The sequence below is a fragment of the Felis catus genome, chromosome X, assembly GCF_018350175.1.
Source record: "Felis catus isolate Fca126 chromosome X, F.catus_Fca126_mat1.0, whole genome shotgun sequence".
NCBI lineage: Eukaryota > Metazoa > Chordata > Mammalia > Carnivora > Felidae > Felis > Felis catus.
The window spans coordinates 91,035,026-91,056,743 of record NC_058386.1 but is presented as its reverse complement, the minus strand read 5'-3'; the positions used below and the strand labels follow the sequence as shown (position 1 = coordinate 91,056,743).

The window sequence follows — 21,718 nt, the reverse complement described above, 5'->3', positions numbered from 1 at the left end:
TCAAGGGAAAAGAACTAGACCTGGTCGTTTGCCCTGCCACGGTCTGAGATTTACATTTCAACTGGCCCCACCCGTTCATGTCATCAATTCATATTCTTTTGCCACCAAGACAGCAGGGGAAAAACGTATACAACGATCAAATGTATGGTACTCTTCGCTGCCATGAAAAAGAGAACAAGGAAGAAAATCCCACTCATTTTAGCAATTTTAAATGCTAATTTTATTTACTGCTAAATGTGCAAACACCAATTCAATACTGTGCAGTAAAAGTTACATAAATCCAATATTAAACAATAGCATATGAAATAAGTAAAGCAGAGCACCATGTGCCTTCAAAACTGATTAATATCACAGAACACAATTCAGACAATTCTTAAAAAATCTGAAGAGGTCGCTCATTTAATATTTAGTTATCCAGAAGCCAATGCTCTTTTGTTTTTTACTTTCTAGAAACAAGTGAAAGCTATTCCAATTTTGCACGGTTTAACATGTTTGACATCTGAGCCAAGGAAACAGACCCTACGATTTATTCCTTTTATCAACTGGAACCATCAGCTAATACAAAGTTGACAAGCTGGCTGACAGGAGAACAGCTGAATACAATGAAATATGCTCAATATGGGGCTAGCTGTACAGCCATCTCCATTTCCTTATCCACAACCCAAAGTAATGTTCCTTTATTTAAAGTAGTATTTTAAATCAAAAGATAAAATAATCTTAAAGACAGATACCATAGTAACCACCCTAACCACCTAAATCACTTAAACACTAACATAAAACACTTTTTAAAAAACCAAAATAGCAAAAAATGGCAGTGCAAGAATACTTCATACTGCTGAAGCTTACATGTTCTGAGGTATGTAATGAGAAGCTGAGGGAGGTGAAGCAACATAGCCAACTGGCCCAGGATTCATAGCACCATGAATTTGAGAAGAGCCACCACATGCTGCACCAACTGAATGCCAGGGGGCAACATAGGGATAATCGGGCACAACAGGAAGACAGGAATCAAAACCTGGCAATGGTGGAGGCCCATAGGGATCTGACATCACTGGATAATAGACTGCTCCAGGAGGGACAGATGCAGGGTCAGCATTTGGAACAGTACCTGAAACAAAGAATGCATATAGTACACACTTTAGATACCAAGATTCACTAAAACATCAACACACATTAGAGGTCTTTACAGGTAGAAGAGAAATTTAGCACTAACTATGGGAAAGATCACAGCAAATGTGGTAAAAGCCCTTTAGATAAGAACACTAGTGACTAAAGCAGGCTACTAAAAGCTTATATGAAAATTTCCCAGCTAAAGAAATGTGTGTGTGCATGCACGCCCAAGCACACGTGTCACGTGTCAAATGTATTCTACCTAGAGACAGTTATCTTTCTAGGATGATCTAGGTACCCACAGACTAAATACATACAGAAAACATTCTCTAGAGTCCTTCTAGTCAATGAAATTCTCATAAAGGGTAGGTCACAAGTAAGTTACCCAATAGTTTCCCACTGTAGCACATATCATCCAAATAACCATTTTGTATTACTTTAGCAATGAAAAACTCAAGTGCCTATACCTGAAGGTATAGTTCTGAAAAGCATCCTAAAGACCAAAAATTTGTCATCAATTGACCGGCATTAAGATCTTATCCTAGCATTATTTTAATGTTCCACCACTTAACTACCACAAGGGACTTTTTTTTTTTTTCAGTATTTTTTATTATTTTTTTTTATATTATTTTTTTTAATTTTTTTTTAATATATGAAATTTATTGTCAAATTGGTTTCCATACAACACCCAGTGCTCATCCCAAAAGGTGCCCTCTTCAATGCCCATCACCTACCCTTCCCATCCTCCCACCCCCCATCAACCCTCAGTTTGTTCTCAGTTTTTAACAGTCTCTTATGCTTTGGCTCTCTCCCACTCTAACCTCTTTTTTTTTTTTTTTTTCCTTCCCCTCCCCCATGGGTTTCTGTTAAGTTGCTCAGGATCCACATAAGAGTGAAACCATATGGTATCTGTCTTTCTCTGTATGGCTTATTTCACTTAGCATCACACTCTCCAGTTCCATCCACGTTGCTACAAAAGGCCATATTTCATTTTTTCTCATTGCCATGTAGTATTCCATTGTGTATATAAACCACAATTTCTTTATCCATTCATCAGTTGATGGACATTTAGGCTCTTTCCATAATTTGGCTATTGTTGAGAGTGCCGCTATAAACATTGGGGTACAAGTGCCCCTATGCATCAGTACTCCTGTATCCCTTGGATAAATTCCTAGCAGTGCTATTGCTGGGTCATAGGGTAGGTCTATTTTTAATTTTCTGAGGAACCTCCACACTGCTTTCCAGAGCGGCTGCACCAATTTGCATTCCCACCAACAGTGCAAGAGGGTTCCCGTTTCTCCACATCCTCTCCAGCATCTATAGTCTCCTGATTTGTTCATTTTGGCCACTCTGACTGCCCTGAAGTGATATCTGAGTGACCACAAGGGACTTTTAATGGAAATAGATGCTGTTCTGACTTTGCTATACTGACCATGTAAATATTAAAAAGGAGTCATTCATTATCTGGGATAACTTAGAAGACTGACACTGCACTGTCTCATGGTGTACCACAGTTAAAAACAGCTCTATAAAAGGTACACGGTACAAAAATGCAATGAGGGGGACACTAACTTTTATTACTATGGGCCATATCACATCACCATACTAGGGATCATATTCTATAGTGTTAATATTCCCAAACCATTAATATGCTTTAAAAGGGAGGAGGAACAAAAGGAAAGTCACATTCTTCACCTATTCTAAATCCTTTAAAACGGGTCTCCATCTATACTGTACTGTGAACTAGAGCAACCATCTTTATGGTCTGGCACACTGGTCTCCAATGTTTTGGTCTCAGGACCCCTTTACACTCTTAAAAATTGAGGATCTCAGATAGCTTTGGTCTATGTGAATTAGATCTATCAATATGTACTGTATTAGGAATTAAACTGAGAAAGTTAAAAGTATTTAATTCTGGTAAAAAAAAAAAAAAGCCCATTAATGTTCAAAGTTTTTTTATGAAAAAAGTTTACATTCCAAAACAAAAATATTATGAGACAAGTGCTATCATTTTACACACTTGTGCAAATCTTGAATGTATGATTTAATAGAGACAACTGGATTCTCACATCTGCTTCTGTATTTAATATAATATGCTGTTCTGAAGTATATGAAGAAAATCTGGCCTCCTACAGATAAATAGGTGGAAGAGAGAAACCTTTTAACAACCAGCCTTTTCAGATACATTCAGATATATTCTTTGATGCTACACCAAAACCAGGTAAGTGGTAGTTTCCAAAGGTTAGCAGCAATGTGGACTTTTTCATACTCAGTCAACATTAAAATCCACTGTTTTATCTTGCACTTTGAAATAGACCTTTTACAAAAACGTTACACAGGTAACACCATTCACTGGTAACCGGAGAAGTATTATTTCATGGAGTTATATAAATCTCCCTAAATGTTGACACATTTCATTATACAATGTGAAAAAACACATTCCTTAATAGCCCCATCTACCTTTTTTTTTTTTTAAGATTTTATTTTTTTAGTAATCTCTACATCCAACATGGGGCTCAAACTCAACCTCGAGATCAAGAGTCTCATGCTCTACAGAGTCAGCCAGGTGCCCCAAAAGCCCCACCTATCTTATTAGAAAAGTTAAGCATTGAGAAGCTGTCAAGCTCATGGTGGCAGATACAAATTTTCCAAAATTCTAATTTTTATTTGAAAGCTGGAATTTTTATCTTTGACAACAAATTCTATCAGTTCTTTCTTTCCTGAAGTGACAGGCTCACGTTGAGAAAATGTCTGCCAGATCTCCAAGTCTAAATAACCATAGTTTGTCTATCATGTAAGTAAAAATAGTGTTGCATAAAAAGAGCTGGTTTAGCTCATTAGTCAATCTCACAAATCCTTAAGTTAATCATCCTTCAGTATGCACAGTAATTTATGAATACTTTCCATGTTGTCACATAGAATATTCAGTACAATTACTCAAAAACAAAGATTTAATAAAAATATTTTGATTTAATATATATATATATATATATAGAGAGAGAGAGAGAGAGAGACAGAGAGAGAGAGAGAGAGAGAGAGGGAGGGACAGGGAGAGAGGGGGGAAGAGGGGAAGGGAAGAGGGGGAGAGAGGGGGAGAGAGGGGGAGAGAGGGGGAGAGAGAGGGGGGAGAGAGGGAGAGAGAGGGAGAGAGAGGGAGGGAGAGGGAGGGAGAGGAAGGGACAGAGGGAGGGAGGGAGGGAGAGAGGGAGGGGGGAGAGGGGGAAAGAGAGAGGGGGAGAGGGGGAGAGACAGGGAGGGAGGGAGAGAGGAGGGAGTGAGGGGGGGGAAAGAGAGAGAGGGAGGGAGGGAGGGAGGGAGGGAAGGAAGGAGGGAGGGAGAGAGAGGAGGAGAGAGAGGGGGAGAGAGAGGGGGAGAGAGAGGGGGAGAGAGAGGGGGAGAGAGAAGGGGAGAGAGAGAAGGGGAGAGAGAGAAGGGGGGAGAGAGAAGGGGGGAGAGAGAAGGGGGGAGAGAGAAGGGGGGAGAGAGAAGGGGGGAGAGAGAAGGGGGGAGAGAGAAGGGGGGAGAGAGAAGGGGGGAGAGAGAAGGGGGGAGAGAGAAGGGGGGAGAGAGAAGGGGGGAGAGAGAAGGGGGGAGAGAGAAGGGGGGAGAGAGAAGGGGGGAGAGAGAAGGGGGGAGAGAGAAGGGGGGAGAGAGAAGGGGGGAGAGAGAAGGGGGGAGAGAGAAGGGGGGAGAGAGAAGGGGGGAGAGAGAAGGGGGGAGAGAGAAGGGGGGAGAGAGAAGGGGGGAGAGAGAAGGGGGGAGAGAGAAGGGGGGAGAGAGAAGGGGGGAGAGAGAAGGGGGGAGAGAGAAGGGGGGAGAGAGAAGGGGGGAGAGAGAAGGGGGGAGAGAGAAGGGGGGAGAGAGAAGGGGGAGAGAAAGGGAGGAAGAGAGAGGGAGGGAGGAGAAGAGAGAAGGGGAGAGGGAGGGAGAGAGAGAGGGAGGGAGAGAGGGAGAGGGAGAGGGAGAGGGAGAGGGAGAGGGAGAGGGAGAGAGGGAGAGAGGGAGAGAGGGAGAGAGAGAGAGAGAGAGAGAGAGAGAGAGAGAGAGAGAGAGATAACAGGCATTGCTGTATCATGAGTATGTATGGCAGGGAATACAACAATCACTAGCACAGTTTGGTGCCCCCTCTTGATTTGTGCTTAGGTGGCAGCAGTTTACCCACTACTGATTTTTGCATCCTCAATGCAAAATCTAACAGTAAAAGGGACATATAAAATCTTTTAAGATCTATGTATTCTGATGAATACTTTTGGCTTTATGGATCCCCCAAGAGGGAATCTCAAGGGTCCACAAATCATTCTTTAAAAACACAGTTCTAGAATATGGACCAAACAAAATATCTGAGCGTTATTATTAAATTACACACAATAGGGGCGCCTGGGTGGCTTAGTCGGTTAAGTGTCGGCCTTTGGCCAGGGTCATAATCTCAGTTTGTGAGTTTGAGCCCCACATCGGGCTCTCTGCTGTCCGCACAGAGCCCACTTCCAATCCTCTCCCTCTCTTTCTGTCCCTCCCCTGCTTGCGTGCTCTCTCCCTCTTTAAATCAAACATTTAAAAAAAACTTTAAATACATTACACACAATCAAATCCAATTGTCCTTCTTGCAGGCAATCTCATTACATACTCACCATTTCCTGATGCTTCCACCTGTGTACCATCTTGTCTCCCCACCTCACTATACCACTGAGGAATACTTTGATCTACCAGAGGGGGTGGCTCAGCATAGACTGGATAATTCTCTACATGAAGCTGCTGTTGCTGCTGCTGCATCTGTGGCACATAGACCATGGAGTGCCAGTAGTTGTGGTGATAGCACTTGGGCAAGAAAGAAAAAAAACAAACACTTTACTATCCTTTTACTTAAAGTAGTACAGTTTTTCACAAAAAAAAAAAAAGTTTGGCTATGATTTTCAAGAAAGGTAGCTATAACTTTTTTCCCTGAAAAAAAAAAAAAAAAACAACAAGAGGAAATCTATTCTACTACAACTTTAAGATCTTTAGCAGCAGCTGTGTCTCATTTTTGAGCATAGGAATTCTTTTAAGAAAGCATCCTAAGGAAATTACAGACATACACAATGACCTGTATATAAAGATATCTTTCATAGCAATATTTTTAAAAGCAAAAGAGTGGAGGGGTGCCTGGGTGGCTCAGTTGGTTAAGCGTCCAACTTCAGCTCAGGTCAGGACCTTACACACGGTTTGTGGGTTTGGGCTCTGTACTGACAGCTCAGAGCCTGGAGCCTGCTTCGGATTCTGTGTCTCCTTCCTCTCTCTCTGCTGCTCCCCCACTTGCACTCTGTCTCTCTCAAAACTAAATTAAAAATGTTAAAAAAAATTTAAAAAAAAAAGCAAAAGAGTGGAATAAATCACAAGGATGAAAGGTACAGCATGGGGAATATATAGTCCGTGGTATTGTAATAGTGTCGTATGGCAACAGATGGAAACTACATTTGCGAGTGGCCTCATAGCAGAATATCAAATTGCTACCTTATACACCTGAAACTAACGTTAACATTGTGAGTCAACTATACATCATTTTTTAAAAAAGCAAAATACATGAACAACCTATGAAATCTTAAACAATAGGGAACTAGATGAATTATATATCCGTGATGGTATACAATACAGGCAATAAAAAAACTTATGCTGTCAAATATTTAAGAAAAACTGCTATCATGAACTTAAAAGTTTACAAAATTACACAGCAGTCAATATGTGGTAAAAGAAATAAAGAAGCTATTAAGGAAGTATGTTACAGTGCACAGTGGTTATGCACAAGATTTCAGTTTCCTTTATATTTTAGTATTTTTCAGATGTACTACAACGAAGGCTATTACTTTGAATATAAAGAAGTTTATTAAAATAACTATTCTGCATTTCCTCATATTCCCATGATGTAAAATGCAGGAAAAGGTTTTAAAATACCTCAGCCATCTGAAATGAATTAAGTTTCCACACATAAATATAGAAAACCTAACGGAAGGTGCAAGTAGTTTATATTTTCAATTCTTGAAACTGAATTTAGCAAACAGTCTCAAAGAACAAAATATCACTCCACTACTCTTAATTTATAAATGTGTGCCATTTGGAGAAGATAGTTTTCTGGAAATGATAATACCCAAAGGTTTAGTGAAATTAGTGTCTGGGAATATGAACTAATCTGAACATTATTCAGGAGACTGTCTGAAGTTTACTATCATCTACCCAATCTTAAAATGCATCATTCCTTTTTAGGAAATATGCTATCTTGTTATAACATCAGAAGTCAGGTGTATTTCAGGGGGAAAATGATTCCTGAATGAAAAAATAAAAGCTCTTACCTAAAATCAAAAACACCTTTCAGTGATAGGAAGATATCTGTCAGAATCCCCACCCTTCTACAACTCCAGCGAGTGATGAAAATCAGTGTTTGGTAAATATCCATGAACACATACGGGCTTTAGAAATAATACAGCCCTTCAAATGTCTTTAAATTTGTCCAATTACTTTTAGGATTAACATGCAGAAATAACCATAAAAAGGTTTCAATTAAGCAGGACAAATAATTCACTTATTATTGAGTCAGAAAAACATAGTGAAGGGTTGGCATACATAGGATGCTAAACATGGAGGCCAATATATGCTAAAGTTGTGCTGCTTTAATGTAGCAACTATTTCATAAGAGGAATTGAAGCACTGAGAGGCTAAAAGAGAAAACTGACCTATTGTCTTCAGAGAGATCTTACAAAGACAAATTTTAGGCTCCTCACAGTGTCCTTGGCTTTTAAAGTTCAAGAGTATGATTATCAACCCAGTTTACATTTTTAATCTAGAGCTTATCAAAACAATTTCATCATGACTTACCTGCAATCCCAGATTGAAATAGTACTGCAAAACTTTTGTATCTAAAATTTAAAAAAATAGTAATAATACAAAATAAGTAAATAGAGCTAACTTTAAAAATGTAACGTCACAGAACTTAAAATGTTTCAGAAATAAAAACTAGATATACAGGAGAAGAGGGTAGTCTTACTGTTCTAATTATATCTAAATGTATTTTTATTGACTGACCCGGGATACATGTATATTCTTACAAATATAAGAACTTGAGTCCCACAAACAAATGAACTCTAAGAAAACTCCCCTTAAGTTGGAGACTTCGGATACATACAAATATATTCACTATACCACTCTAAATGCCATCAGTTTGTATTTTGACTATTATGTGGGAGTGGAGTATAAAGACTAATGGTTAAGCTAAAGAATATGAAAAGGTAATAGGAAGTAAATTCACAAATGGCATGGGATTCCATCCCTTGGTGTGTGTGTGTGTGTGTGTGTATACACACACACACAAAATTTGTATATAGATATCCATAGCAGTATTATTCATAACAGCAAAAAAGTGAAAACCCAAATGTTCCATCAAGTAATAGACAATAAAAGGAGGCATACCCATACAACGGAATATTATTCAGCTATAAGAAAGAGTGAAATATGGACACACGCTATGACATGAAGTTTGAAAACATAACGCTAAGTGAAAGAAGCCAGTCACAAAAGATGACATAGTGCATGATTCATTTATGTCAAATGTCCAGAGGAGGCAAATCGATAGAGACACAAAGTAGAACAGTGGTTGCCAGGGCCAGGGGGGAAAGACAAAAGCACTTCTAATGGGTACAGGGTTTCTTTTTGGAGTAATGAAAATGTTCTGGAATTAGACAGTGGCGAAGGTTGCACACATTTGTGAATATACCAAAAACCAATGAATTGTACAATTTACATGGGTGGCTTGTATACTATGTAAATTAGACCTCAAGCTGTTAAAAAAATCAGGTGCAGAGTTCTGCCAAAAGTAGAAAAAGAGGAGCTACAACTTTGGAAAAATGGCCAGCAGTTTCTTATAAACCTAAATACACATCTATCTATGACCCATCAAATTCTACTCCTAGGTATTTGCCCAAAGAGAATGAAAAGAGAATGAAAAGAGAATGTTCATAAAGACTTTTTATAATACGCATAGCCTTGGGGCACCTGGGAGGCTCAATCAGTTGGGCGTGGGACTCTTGATTTTGGCTCAGACCATGATCTCACAGTTGAGGAGTTGGAGCCCCAGGCCAGGCTCTGCGCTGATAAAAAAGGAGCCTGCTTGGGATTCTCTCTCTCTCCCTCTCTCCCTGTCACTCCCCTGCACCCTCCCTCCCTCTCTCTCAAAATAAATAAATATTAAAAAATAAACATGAATAAAAAGCCCCAAAATGGAAATAACCCAGATGTCCATCAACAGAAGAATGAACAGAAATAGAGACTCTTAAATACAGAGAACAAACTGACGGCTGATGGAGGGGACAGGGGAGGGGGAAATGCGTGATGGGCACTGAGGAGGGCACTTGTTGGGAGGAAAAGAACCCTCGCCCAAGTCTCAAAATCTCCTTACCTTGAGGCAGATCACTGCCACTTGGATCACAGGAATAAGGTGGAGGTGGAAGTGGTGGTGGTGGGAAGTTTGAAGCCTCTCCCACCTCAAGAGGTGGAGGTGGTAAAGGAGCAGCAGTGGTGGCAGCAGCAGCAGCAGCAGCAGGAATAGGAGGAGAAAGATATGGATAGGATGGCGAAGCAATCACTAAAAAAGAAAAAGTAGGAATGCACACCTGTAACACCTTATCAGCAGTAGTTCATCTACTTCTTTTGTGTCTCCAGTATGGTCAAAAGATTCCAATTCTTATGGTTTGACTTAAAAACAAAAACTTGGAAGATAAATTGCCCACCTTCTTAGACATGCCAGTTGAAAACTGGGAGTTCATTACAGGTTATTTTGAGTTCAGGTAATTACTTGAAATCAAAAGAAAAACAATCTGGAAATTGCAGAGTTTTCACCAGCAAGACTTTTTAAAAAAAAACATCAGCTAACAGGTACAAAAATGAACTATCATTAAAGCAAAATTTTTACTTAGCTTAATACAAAGTTAAGGATGTTTTCAGCCATCTGCCATCCTTAGTCAAATCACAAGATGTAGAAGCTAATAAGAGACTAAATTACACAGATTACAGATTTAAGTAATCCTTGAAGGTTTCTACTTGGTAGCATCATTGGAACATAGGGCATTCTAAATCATGCCAGTTCCATTTGTAAGCACAGAATCTAAAACAGGCTAGATGAAATAGCATATTGCTTTAAGTTTCTATACCTATTGTTATAGTTTAAAAACAGTATTCATGGGGCGCCTGGGTGGCTCAGTCGGTTAAGGTTTCAACTTCGGCTTAGGTCATGATCTCACAGCTGTGAGTTCGAGCCCGCATCGGGCTGTCTGCTATCATTGCGGAGGCTGCTTCCAATCCTGTCTCCATCTCTCTCTGTCCCTCCCCTGCTTGTGCTCTTGCTCTCTATCTCAAAAATAAACAAACATTTAAAAAAAAGTTGGATAAACAACTCTTTGGGGGTGATGAAACTGTTCTCTCTTGATTGTAGTGGTGGTTATACAACTCTATACATTGTCAAAACTCAGAGCTGGGCACCAAAAAAGAATTCTTACTGGATCTAAATTAAACAGTAAAATTTTAAAACTTGCCCAACTGTTTTTAGTTTTATCATGTATGTAGAAATCTCCACTTTCACAGTTTTGGAAGACACATTTAATTTTTAGAGTAACTCCAAATATTCTAAAGGCTTTACGAATTTGTTTTCTATAAAACAATGGCTTCTTCAACAAAGCTCTGCTTATATTCTTTTTAAACTAGCACTCAAATCACACCATTTCTTAAAAAGTAAATTAGCAATTAGCTAAAGATACCAGAATGTGATTATGATCGCTAGGTAAAAACCAACTACCAGACATAGAGATAGCTAAGTTCGTTCTCACAGACCTGAAACAATCCAATGCAGAAGAAATCTGGAGGTTACTTTATCTGAACTCACCTTCCCTGGAACTGCATTGTGTAATATGCCCCCTAAGAAAAAGCTTTTAGAATTTCCAATTGCTCTGGAGATACATGAGCATTTCATTTGCAGACTTGAAAGGGCTTTATAGGTTTAACAGGTAAAATTTAAGGGATAGCTCCAAAACAATGCAAACAAACCTCCCTAAAATATTAATGGAGGGGTGCCTGGGTGGCTCAGTCAGCTAAGTGTCTGACTCCTAATTTCAGCTCAGGTCATGATCTCCCAGTTCATGGGATCCAGTCCCGTATCACGCTCCACACTGACAGCACAGAGCCTGGTTGGGATTCTCTCTCTTCCTCTCTCTCTGACTGCCCCACCCTACATGCATGTACACTCTCTAAAAATAAACTTAAAACACATTAATGGAAACAAATGTAGTGCATTCAAAATGCTTATTTCCCTTGTCCATGAATGTACAGTCTGTTTCAGGACATCTCAGAATATGAATACACACAGTAAGATTCAACTTCTCTATACGTCAAAGGGCGGGGACTTGGGTGTAGTGAGGTGCAAAATTTAAGGGGCCACCAAATTAATGCCAAAAATATTCATAATTAGTAAAATATCAAAATTCTAAATAAAGATAGGATCTAAGCCTGCATTTGCATGATCCCAAGAATGAGTGCCTTACTCAATTCATCCTCTGAGCTGACAGCTCAGAGCCTAGAGCCTGCTTCAGATTCTGTGTCTCCCTCTCACTCTCTGCCCCTCCCCTGCTCACACTGTCTCTCCTTATCTCAAAAATAAACATTAAAAAATACATTTAAGTATTATTTACCTTGATTACTGTGATTTTTTGGCATTCCCTTAAATTGTGCACCCAGGGAAAATGAGTCAATAGTCCTGGCCCTGACAAAAACCTTGGGGACAGTAACAAAACTCAGCAGTATTTAATGCCTATGAGGAGATTCATACTAAAGGCAATCATGGCATCTAACTGGTTGGCAGATAAGTGACTTCACAATGGAGGATGGGGTGGGGCTGCCACGGAGACACATGAATAACACAATGGGAAACATGAGTTGATTCAGCTAGAGGAGTGAACGGAATGTTAAAGAGCAATTAAAAAGCAGCCATGACCTAGTAGAGTTATAACTGAGGTTGAGAAGTGACTCAAAGAACAAAAAGAAAACATATGAAGGTAGCACACATTTTTAGGAACGTCAACAAAGAACACAAATCTGGCATTTTAAAAATGGTAAGCTTTGAATAAACTGTGCATACATGAGGCATTCCAATGCTTGATTCATCAGTCACTTGGTTTTTTTTTAAGCTCAGCACCCAATGTTTTTCCTTGCAATTGGCACACGGTAAAACCGGGGTCTACATTTAACATTTTCAGTGAAAAATCTCTCTGGTCATCAGTATCATATATTGAATGTTTTTGTTGTAGGCACAGTGCTAGTAAGTACTTAATTTTTAAACTATCGGATACAGAAAACAAATCAAAACGAAGTATTTAAGGTGGATACTATCTAGATCAAGAAATAAGACTTTGCCAGCCACTCCAGAAAACTTCTGTGTGCCCAATCACAAACCTCTCTCCCCACCATATTTTAACCATTTACCTTTTCACAGTAATCATTCCTTCATGGTTCTAGGAATTTTGTCACCCAAATGTGTATTACTGGTTTTTTAAAGCTGATATCCTGAATCTCTTTAAATTGAATCTATCGATCCTTTCTCCATCCCTGTCATTTCCTTTCAGTTTTTCTTTTGAAGAATCTGGGACCTGTGACCTGTTGAGTTTCTCAGAGTCTGGATTTTCCCGATTATATAGTGATGGTATGTTTCAACATGTTCCTCTGTATTTCCTGCAAACAGGCAGCTAGATCCAGGAGACTGGATCAGACTCAGGATTGATTCCTTTGGCACATCTATAGGTAATATTTCTGCAACCTTCATAGCTACTGCTGTTTAACACTCATTCAGTAAGGAATGCAAAATGATTATCTTCACTGATTAGTTAGAATACTAACACGTAAGAACAATTCTCCTTATCTACTATTTGGTTACCCGGTGGTACAGTTCATAGAAGGTAGGCATGATAAGCACTTGATTCTTTCACTTTATTTTCCAGTTTTTAAGAAAATGAACTGGTTTCTCATCACCCTCCTAAGGTGACCAATTTTTAAAATATCATTAAGAACTTGTAAATTTAACATATTTGGTCTGTTCCAGTCTGCTTCGATTATCACTGTTGAGGCCCAAATTGTTATGTCTTTGGTCAGTTGAGAACCTCTTTAAGATGGCTTCTGAGTGCTTTCTGACATGGCCCCAGTACTCTGGTAGCTTCTTTGCTATCAGGCATGACGAAATGATAAAGGCTCATCTTGAACACTTCCCACCCAGACCTGGAATCAGCAGCCATTTCTCCACAAAACTGTTTTTGTTTTTGTTTTTAAGTGAGAAATGACATTTCAAGACCACAAAATCAGTGCTAAAAATATTGTTTCTGGGCCCTTTCAATGGATAGAGCTGGTAAATATATACACATATATCTAAAGATAAAACACCTGAAGTTATATCGATACTTCCAATTCAAATTGGACACCATAAAAGCTTTTCTTTAGCCTTATTATGTCCATATAACCTTCCTTCCATACTGAGACTCCTGGTTTGCAAGGACACAAGGGGTAAAATTAAAATATCCCACACTTACTCATTTTAGTTGACATTACAGCCTCAGAATAAGAATCTGATTATCTAAATAAAAGAACCTGATGTAATTATTGAGCATTAAAAATGCTTGGCAGATGGTCTGTCAATTCTGTTCTTAAAAACAGCTACAGGGATCCTGGGTGGCTCAGTCGGTAAGCATCCGACTTTGGCTCAGGTCATGATCTCACGGTTCAGGAGTTGGGAGTCCCGGGAGTTGTGTGGGGCCCTGTGCTGACAGCTCGGAGCATGGAGCCTGCTTCGGATTCTGTGTCTCTCTCTGCCCCTCCCACGGTCACATATTTTTTTTCTCTCTCAGAAATAAATTATTAAAAATATTTTTTTAAATAAAAATAATGATATAAGCAGTGCCTGGGTGGCTCAGTCGGTTAAGGAGTTAAGTCGGACTTCGTTTACGTCATGATCTTGCTGTTCTTGAGTTCAAGCCCTGCGTCAGGCTCTGTGCTGACAGCTCAGAGCCTGGAGCCTGCTTTGGATTCTGTGTCTCCCTCTCTCCTCTGCTCCTACCTACCTCTTGCGCGCACACACTCTCCTTCTCTCTCAAAAATAAACACTAACAAAAAACTTTAAAAAGTAGCTATATGGTATCTGCCTTGTCCAAACATAAGGTTATCACTATTCCATAGTCGACTGTCTACCTCTTAGCCCTCATTATGTCTTCATTCTTTAGGTAATTATACGTTTAACACTTCCCATCAGGTCTTATTGTTGATATCCTTAACTTGTTTTGGTAGTCTAAAAGTCAACTCCTCTGGCACACTGAAGTCCATCTAATACAACTTTCAGTGATGGTAGAAGTATTCTGGATCTCTGCTGTCCAATACGCTAGCCACTGGCCACATGTGGCTTTGAGCACTTGGCATGTGGTTGGTCCAAGTGAGGAACTGAAGATTTATTTAATTGCAATTAACTAAAACTTAAATTTTTACATGTGGCCAGTAATTACCCTGGTTGACAGCATAGCTTTAGTAGATTGTTCAGGAAGGGCTCATGCAAATAATATCCTCTGAATTCTTACTCTCTTCTAAATTAAGTTTGGTTGCACATAAAACCTTTGGTTTATACGTTGCTTATTTTAAATGTTACTCCATTTTCTTCTAGCATGAAGCACTTCTGTGAAAGTTTGATGCTTATATTTTACTTCTTTTATATTCCATAGACTCTTTTATCTGGACAAAGGACTTTCTCTTTAAAGACCACTCATTAGGGCACCTGGGTGGCGCAGTCGGTTAAGCGTTCGACTTCAGCCAGGTCACGATCTTGCGGTCCGTGAGTTCGAGCCCCGCATCAGGCTCTGGGCTGATGGCTCGGAGCCTGGAGCCTGTTTCCGATTCTGTGTCTCCCTCTCTCTCTGCCCCTCCCCTGTTCATGCTCTGTCTCTCTCTGTCCCCAAAATAAATAAACGTTGAAATAAAAATTTATAAAGACCACTCATTTTACTAGAATACCTTGGTAGGCTGTTTTGAGTCATTATTCTCAAATATGCAGAGTGTTGCTTCAGTATATAGTTTTAAAGATTTTTAATTTCAGGAAAAGTTTTCTGAATTATAGTTTTCAGTATTTGTTCTTTTCCCTTACTTTGGTTTTCTTCTTCAGAGACTTCTATCACTGATCTCCTTTGCCTAATGTTTAACATGTCACTTTTGAATCTTTATTTTCCTTTTCTTCATTTTCAATTCCCCCTCCCCTTCTTCTATCTTTTAAAGTGTCATCGGGGGGCGCCTGGGCGGCTCAGTTGGTTAAGCATCCAATTTTGGCTCAGGTCATGATCTCACAGCCCGTGATGAGCCCCACGTTGGGCTCTGTGCTGACAGCTGAGTCTGGAGCCTGCTTTGGATTCTATCTCTCCCTCTCTGCCCCTCCCCTGTTCATGCTCTCTCTCTCTCAAAAATAAATTAAAACATTGAAAAAAATTACAAAAAAATAAAGCATCATCTTTGTATATACCTGATCATGTCCTTTATAGTTCAGTCTTCAGTATTGAAATGACTTTCTGCCATTTCTAATGCTTTCCTGTGTTGTCACCTAATTTGAGTTTTTTTTAATTCTGATTGGTTATTTTTTTAAGTTTTTATTCTAATTCCAGTTAGTTATACTCTAATGTTTTAGATTATCTGATCTTTAGCTCATTCTGAAATAGGTGTTTGTTTAGTTGCATTAGTGAGCACATTTCTTGACATGTTTTTACTGCCTATACACAGGTTATTCTTTTTTGTTCTTAAAACATCTTAGTATAGGATTTGACCTTACTGCTTCGTTACGTGAAATTATTTTTTACGAACTTTAGAATGAGGTGGATACAGGATCGTTCTGGTTTTTGGTAGTGTTCAAACCCAGGACTGCTTTCTAGGATTCCTTGGCTCTGTTCTCATCTTCAGTCTGGATAGGCTCTTTCCCCTGTCCTGATCAATTCTGATTTCACTCCCAGCAGTTTCTCCCCAGTGAGGAGTACTACCTTAAAAGGGAGCCCTGGCAGGTCAGTTTTGAGAGTTCTTAGGGGCCAGATTGCTCCAAGCCCTTCATTTCCTTTACCATGTACCCAAAGCACTCACCTAGTACTGGAGAGATCAAATCCCTTCCCAGTCTTAGGTGCTCCTTCCGAATTGGCTGCCCCACTTTCCAGTGAATTGTTTTTAGCTCTTTTGGGGTTCTCCTGTTCCCAGGTCCATCAGACAACATCCCCGATGCTTCCTTCCATCTTCTTGCTCCCACATAGAAACTGATAGCATGCAGTCCTGGGACTGGTGGTTTGTTCTACCTGCTTAAGTTTTGGGGTGTGTGGGGATACCTTGTCACCTAATTTTATTATAAATGTTGTCCACGGGTTTTGGTTTTGCTATTTCCATTTTTATTTGAAGCCTCAGATTAAATAGCTATCCTGTTTTTGCCACCACCTTCTCAGAATTCTGAGAGCATTAACTTGTATTAACTCATTAGAATTTCACAACCACTTCATAAATTGGTACTATCAGTACCCCCAAGCTACGAAAAGGCTCGATAGCTTGTCCAAAATTACATAGCTAGTGAGTTGCAAAACCAAGAATCTAACCTAAATTTCTTAAATTCTAGAGCCTATATTCTTTCATGAGAAAATGATTATATAAAAATATATTTCACAGCAAACTTTTCAGGAATTCTGTGAAGTATGAAACACCTCTACTTTCATTCCTGTATAATAAAACTGAAAATTTAAGAAATTAGTAAAGTCCTCGACGTTTCCAGCTACAAAATCATATCAAAGCCAAGATAAATATTGAAATCCTGGCTCTCAAATTTCAAGGATTCCTCAACTACAGAACATACGTTATTAAGTAGGTTAAACTAACTTAATACTAGAAATTAAAGTAGCCCTATCTAATCACTATAATTGTCATTCTATGCATGTTCACGAATAGGAAAAGAGGCTTCCCCAAGTCAGCAACCACTAACAACCTACCTGGCCTGCCTTGCATAGATGGAGACACGAGTAGAGGCGGTACAGCATTCTGTGAGGAGGCTGAAGCGGTACTACTAACTTCATTAGCTGCTGCACAGCTAGGTAAGACTGGAGCTGGAACATTATTGGCACAGGAAGCTGCACCTGCTGCAGAATTTGCCATCACCTGTAAGTGTAGAAAAAAGTTTTAAAGTTTAGGGATTTCTCAAACACCAGGAGGCTCTTTTCTGATCCTCTATTTCAGGATACAGTGTATTCTGATAACGACAACACTGAGAAATTAATCTTTATGTAAACCCTATATAAATAAGATTATTCCTTTTAGGAGACCACAATTACCTTTAAGATTTGTAAATTTTTAATTTATTATTTTTCTGAAAAGGTGATACATTAATAAGATTCAAAAATCAAGCATGAAATTATATACAATGGGATGTTTCCTTCCAACCCCTCTCCTCCATCTGCCTAGTTCCCCTCTCCCCAAACAGGTAACCTCTGCATTTCCTACGTGTTATCCAGATACTGTTACATTTATTTTTACATGTGTGTCCATTTCCCCCATGCTAATGCACTTTGTTTTTAATTTTTTTTAATAGAAAAGGTACTTTGCTTTTTTGCGTGTAAGCTTCATGTGACTGCAATTGATTTGTCTGATTAGGCCACAACACTCAATACAGTGCTGTGCACAGAGATATGCTCAACAAATCACAACAGACCCTTCTTGAACACACTGTTCTCAATGCAGTCTCCATTTTCTTACCACCCATCGCTGTGTGGCTGCTACCCGTTCTGGTCCTCAGAAACCGAATTCAAAGTCACCAGTGGTCTTCATCGCAACATATCCTAGTAGAATCTTGCTAGTCCTTATGTCCTTGCTAGTCCTTGCCTGACCTTTTGGCAGCAACTGACACTTGACTGCTCCTTGAAACATTCTCTTACTAGGGCTTCCAGAATAATACACTCTCCTCTCCCCACCCCCTCCTTGGCTATTCCTTCTCTACCTATCTGCTAAAATTTGGTGATCTACAGGCTCTGTTCTGGATGCTCTTCTCAATCTCTTCCTTTTCCCAGGATGATCTTATTCACTCCTATGGTTTCAGCTACCTTTTTGATGCCAAGTCTGTATTCTTTACATTTAAGTTTCATCAAATGACCAAATTGACAGTGAATTCATATTAATTTGATTATATAAGAGGTTCGGAATAAAGAGACTATGAGTAGTCAAACGTCAACACACAGAATGTGTCTAGAACACAGATTATCAATTTGTTGAATGAATTTACTAAGCACTGTGCCAGGCACCACAAAGTACAATAATAGTTAAGATAAGGATATATATATAAACAACTTCTTTTAGGGGAGCCTGGGTGGCTCAGTGGGTTAAGCATCCAACCTCGGTTCAGATCATGACCTCATGGTTCGTGGGTTCAAACCCCGCACTGGGCTCTGTGCTGACAGCTCAGAGCCTGGAGCCTGCTTCGGATTCTGTCTCTCTCTCTCTGCCCCTCTCCCCTACTCACACTCACTCTCTCTCTCAAAAATAAACAAACATTAAAAAAGGTTTTTTAAATAAGATGAAGGGCAAGGAGAACAAAAAGGAAAAAAGTCATTTCCCCCCAACTGATTGTTTGAGAACACTATGAAGATTACCTTCTGGGGATAGTTGTATGAGGTAACTGTGTCCTGAGGAGACATAGAACATGGTCTTCTGTCCTGAAGAGACTTTAATGAATACAGAAGTATAGTTAAATAAGGTGAATCAAGAAACCAAATAGCACATCGATAAAAGATCTGCTTTATTTCAGTATCTTCTTAAATTAGGTGAAAAGTGCTCTGTCCTGAAAGTATTCAGATTTGGAAGCAACTACTAAGAGAACATTCCAAAAGGTATCACTGTAGTGCCTGATTCAGGTGATTGTGCTATTTCCTATCTACAGAGATCCTGATCATATCCAATTCTAGTCCAATGTAGGTACTAAAATGTAATAGAGGACTGTAATTTAAACATTTCTCAGTGGCCTTTGTTGCCTTAAAAGCTTCGAAATCGGTAGGACCAAGAACAGTGTTGCTAAAAGAAAGTATTCCAAATAAAGATGCAGCTTGGTACAAGGGTGGATATCTGGTTATTCAGCTGTATCCTATCTAAGCAGGATGGAGTGAGTATACTCCAAGTAACCACTCCCCTCTGGTTCAAGACCCTCTTTGTGAAAGTAAAAAAGATTTTAAAAGGCTCAGAGCTAAGCAGAACAGTCATCACAACAAAAACAAAAAACCTAGCAGCAGAAATTGGTTTAATAATGAAAGTAACATAGAGAGCATCAAGGGAAGTAATTGCAGAAAACAAGAGGAACCACACTGTGACAAAGATGAGCCCAAGTTAACGTGGATCTAAGACTGCACATTTCTAAAGTTTGCGCTCAAGTACACCCAACGCACCTGCCAAAAAGCAAACTTTGGCTTTGGCTCAGAAAGCCCAGGGTGAATGTTAAACAATTCTACAGAAGGATTCAGTTGAGAGTTGGGCACAGAAATAAGAAGTTTCAATAAATGTTCACAGTTTTGTTACAAGGCTCTAAAGCCTGGACATCTTTAAGTCCTGCGCTGAACCTCTCCCCACAGCATGCTGTGATAAAAATTACTTAAAAACTTGCTACAGCGTTGGTGACTGGGGTGTGGGAGTGGAGCACATCCTGAAGGGACTGAAAGTTACCCGGGATGTATGATAATGGAAATTCAGAACAAAAAGGAACATGTGACAAATGATAAAGGGACAGAAAGAAATTAAGTATCTACTCTTGTCAAACTGGATGGTGAGATTTTTGCTTGCTTTTTCACTGGAGTGAAATCACTAGGGTGGCTATTTAAAGAAATGGCATAAAAAGCCGACGAGGAGAATAATAATGGCAGAGTGGGGGGAAAAACTATTCCTCTAGAAGGGACAAGGAAAGGGAAGGAGAAATAAGGGGAAGAGAATCACATATCATAGTTTTCTTCATTCCTAAAATGTATCACCTGAACAGTGAAAACAAAAATTCAGTATGTGAAATTAAGATTTGCCATAGTTAGAGAACAAAGTTCTCTATTCTAGAGAACAAGTTCTTAAAAATATCCCAGTTCTCCTTCGGGGTACATGGTCAGCTGTTCTTCCTGGCCCCATCTAAAGTTAGGTGTGGCCATGTGATATATCTGGTCAATGAAATACGAGCAGAAGTCTTAAAAGCCAGTGTTCAATTACCTTATTTAGTTCTCCAAAGTACCTGTGAAAGCCCATGTCCATTAGTCTGGGTCCCCTAAGTGACTATGACAAACAAAAGCCTGCTACCAACCTACACTAGACACAGGATTAGCAAGAACAACTGTCTTGTGTTAAACCACTAAGATTTGGGGTGTGGGGGGGGAGTGTTACTGTAGCATAACTTAGCTGTACTGAAATGGTATTTTGGTAATTAGAAGTAGGGTGCTACTGTAACAAAAATGTCACTTGAAAAGGAGATTATGAGCTTGTAGCTCCTAGGGGAGGTTTGGAAAACAATGTTCGTTTTGTGTTTTGATTACTGTTGGCAGAGTTTAGCAACCTATTTTAAGACAGGTGTGTATAAAAAAGTAGTTTGTAGGCAGGAATGAAACGGAATAGAGAATCCTTGAATACAGAGACTTACAGGGTTGAAGAGGTAACTGCTTCAACCCCAAACTGTAAAATATAAAATTGATTAAGTGCTTTGGACAACGAAGAGCAGTTAAAACTTGGCTTTGAAGCAGAACTCAAATCACTGTTAAAATCTGACTACATTAAGATATCTCAAAGCATGTGTCCAACTAAGGATGCAATATCCATTGAATCCTTGCTCTTGGACAAAATGGCTCACGGAAAAGCCTCTAAAAGTATGGTTCCTCCATCCCTGAGAAGCCCAGGTACTTGCAATCAAGTAGAGAGAGAGATAGAGAGGAAAAGAAAGCAAATTACAGCAAATCTAAGTAGTGTATCTATAGAACAAGAAATGTCAGTATGGCTACCGGCATATAAAACTAATAGGAATCAAACAGAGAAGCAGCATAATAAATTAATCACGCAGCCAAAGACACTATGAGAACTAAAACCATCCAACTGAGATAAAACAAGCCTTGGGCTCCAATTTTCTTTGAATGAGAAGCAGGCTGAGAAAGCTCCTCAGCTGCCAAGAAGGACTATTCTCCAATGCCTACTTCAAATATGGCCAAGGAAAGAAGGGCCTTGGAGCAACCAAGAGCCCCAGAAAGCAATGAATCAGAGAGCCTCTCCAGGGAAGAGTCCCCATGTCTAGGTTGTCTGTCCAGGATGTCACCTACAGGCCATGAACTGTGTTTCTCCCATTTTCCCCTCTTTCTGAATGGGAATTTTTACTGCCATTCTTCAGTCGGCTCCACCACTGTAAATTGGGTGCGTAGGGATGAGATAACTTTGTATCTTTGGTTTTAGGCCTCCAAATGAAGATGAGCCACATCTGGACCCAATTCAGAGAACACTACACATTTCCCAGAAACCTTGGGCTCTGAGTTTAATTACACTGAATAAAATTTCCAGATTGCCTCCC

General features: G+C 39.5%; 1 protein-coding gene and 1 long non-coding RNA gene across 2 annotated transcripts in view; one reads left to right on the top strand and one right to left on the bottom strand.

The window, feature by feature from the left end:
* Positions 1 to 201: 201 nt before the first annotated feature.
* ALG13 (ALG13 UDP-N-acetylglucosaminyltransferase subunit) overlaps positions 202 to 21,718 on the bottom strand; it is a 61,965-nt gene continuing 40,448 nt past the window's right edge. The window contains 6 exon segments of the mRNA XM_045051270.1: positions 202 to 1,108; positions 5,739 to 5,925; positions 7,954 to 7,994; positions 9,530 to 9,715; positions 17,148 to 17,313; positions 18,798 to 18,869. Coding sequence (XP_044907205.1) covers positions 843 to 1,108; positions 5,739 to 5,925; positions 7,954 to 7,994; positions 9,530 to 9,715; positions 17,148 to 17,313; positions 18,798 to 18,869 — 918 coding nt within the window. The 3' untranslated portion in view covers positions 202 to 842.
* LOC123383506 lies at positions 12,045 to 17,241 on the top strand. Its single transcript, XR_006593341.1, has 3 exons — positions 12,045 to 12,230; positions 12,741 to 12,817; positions 17,107 to 17,241. It is a non-coding gene; the product is annotated as an uncharacterized LOC123383506 (long non-coding RNA).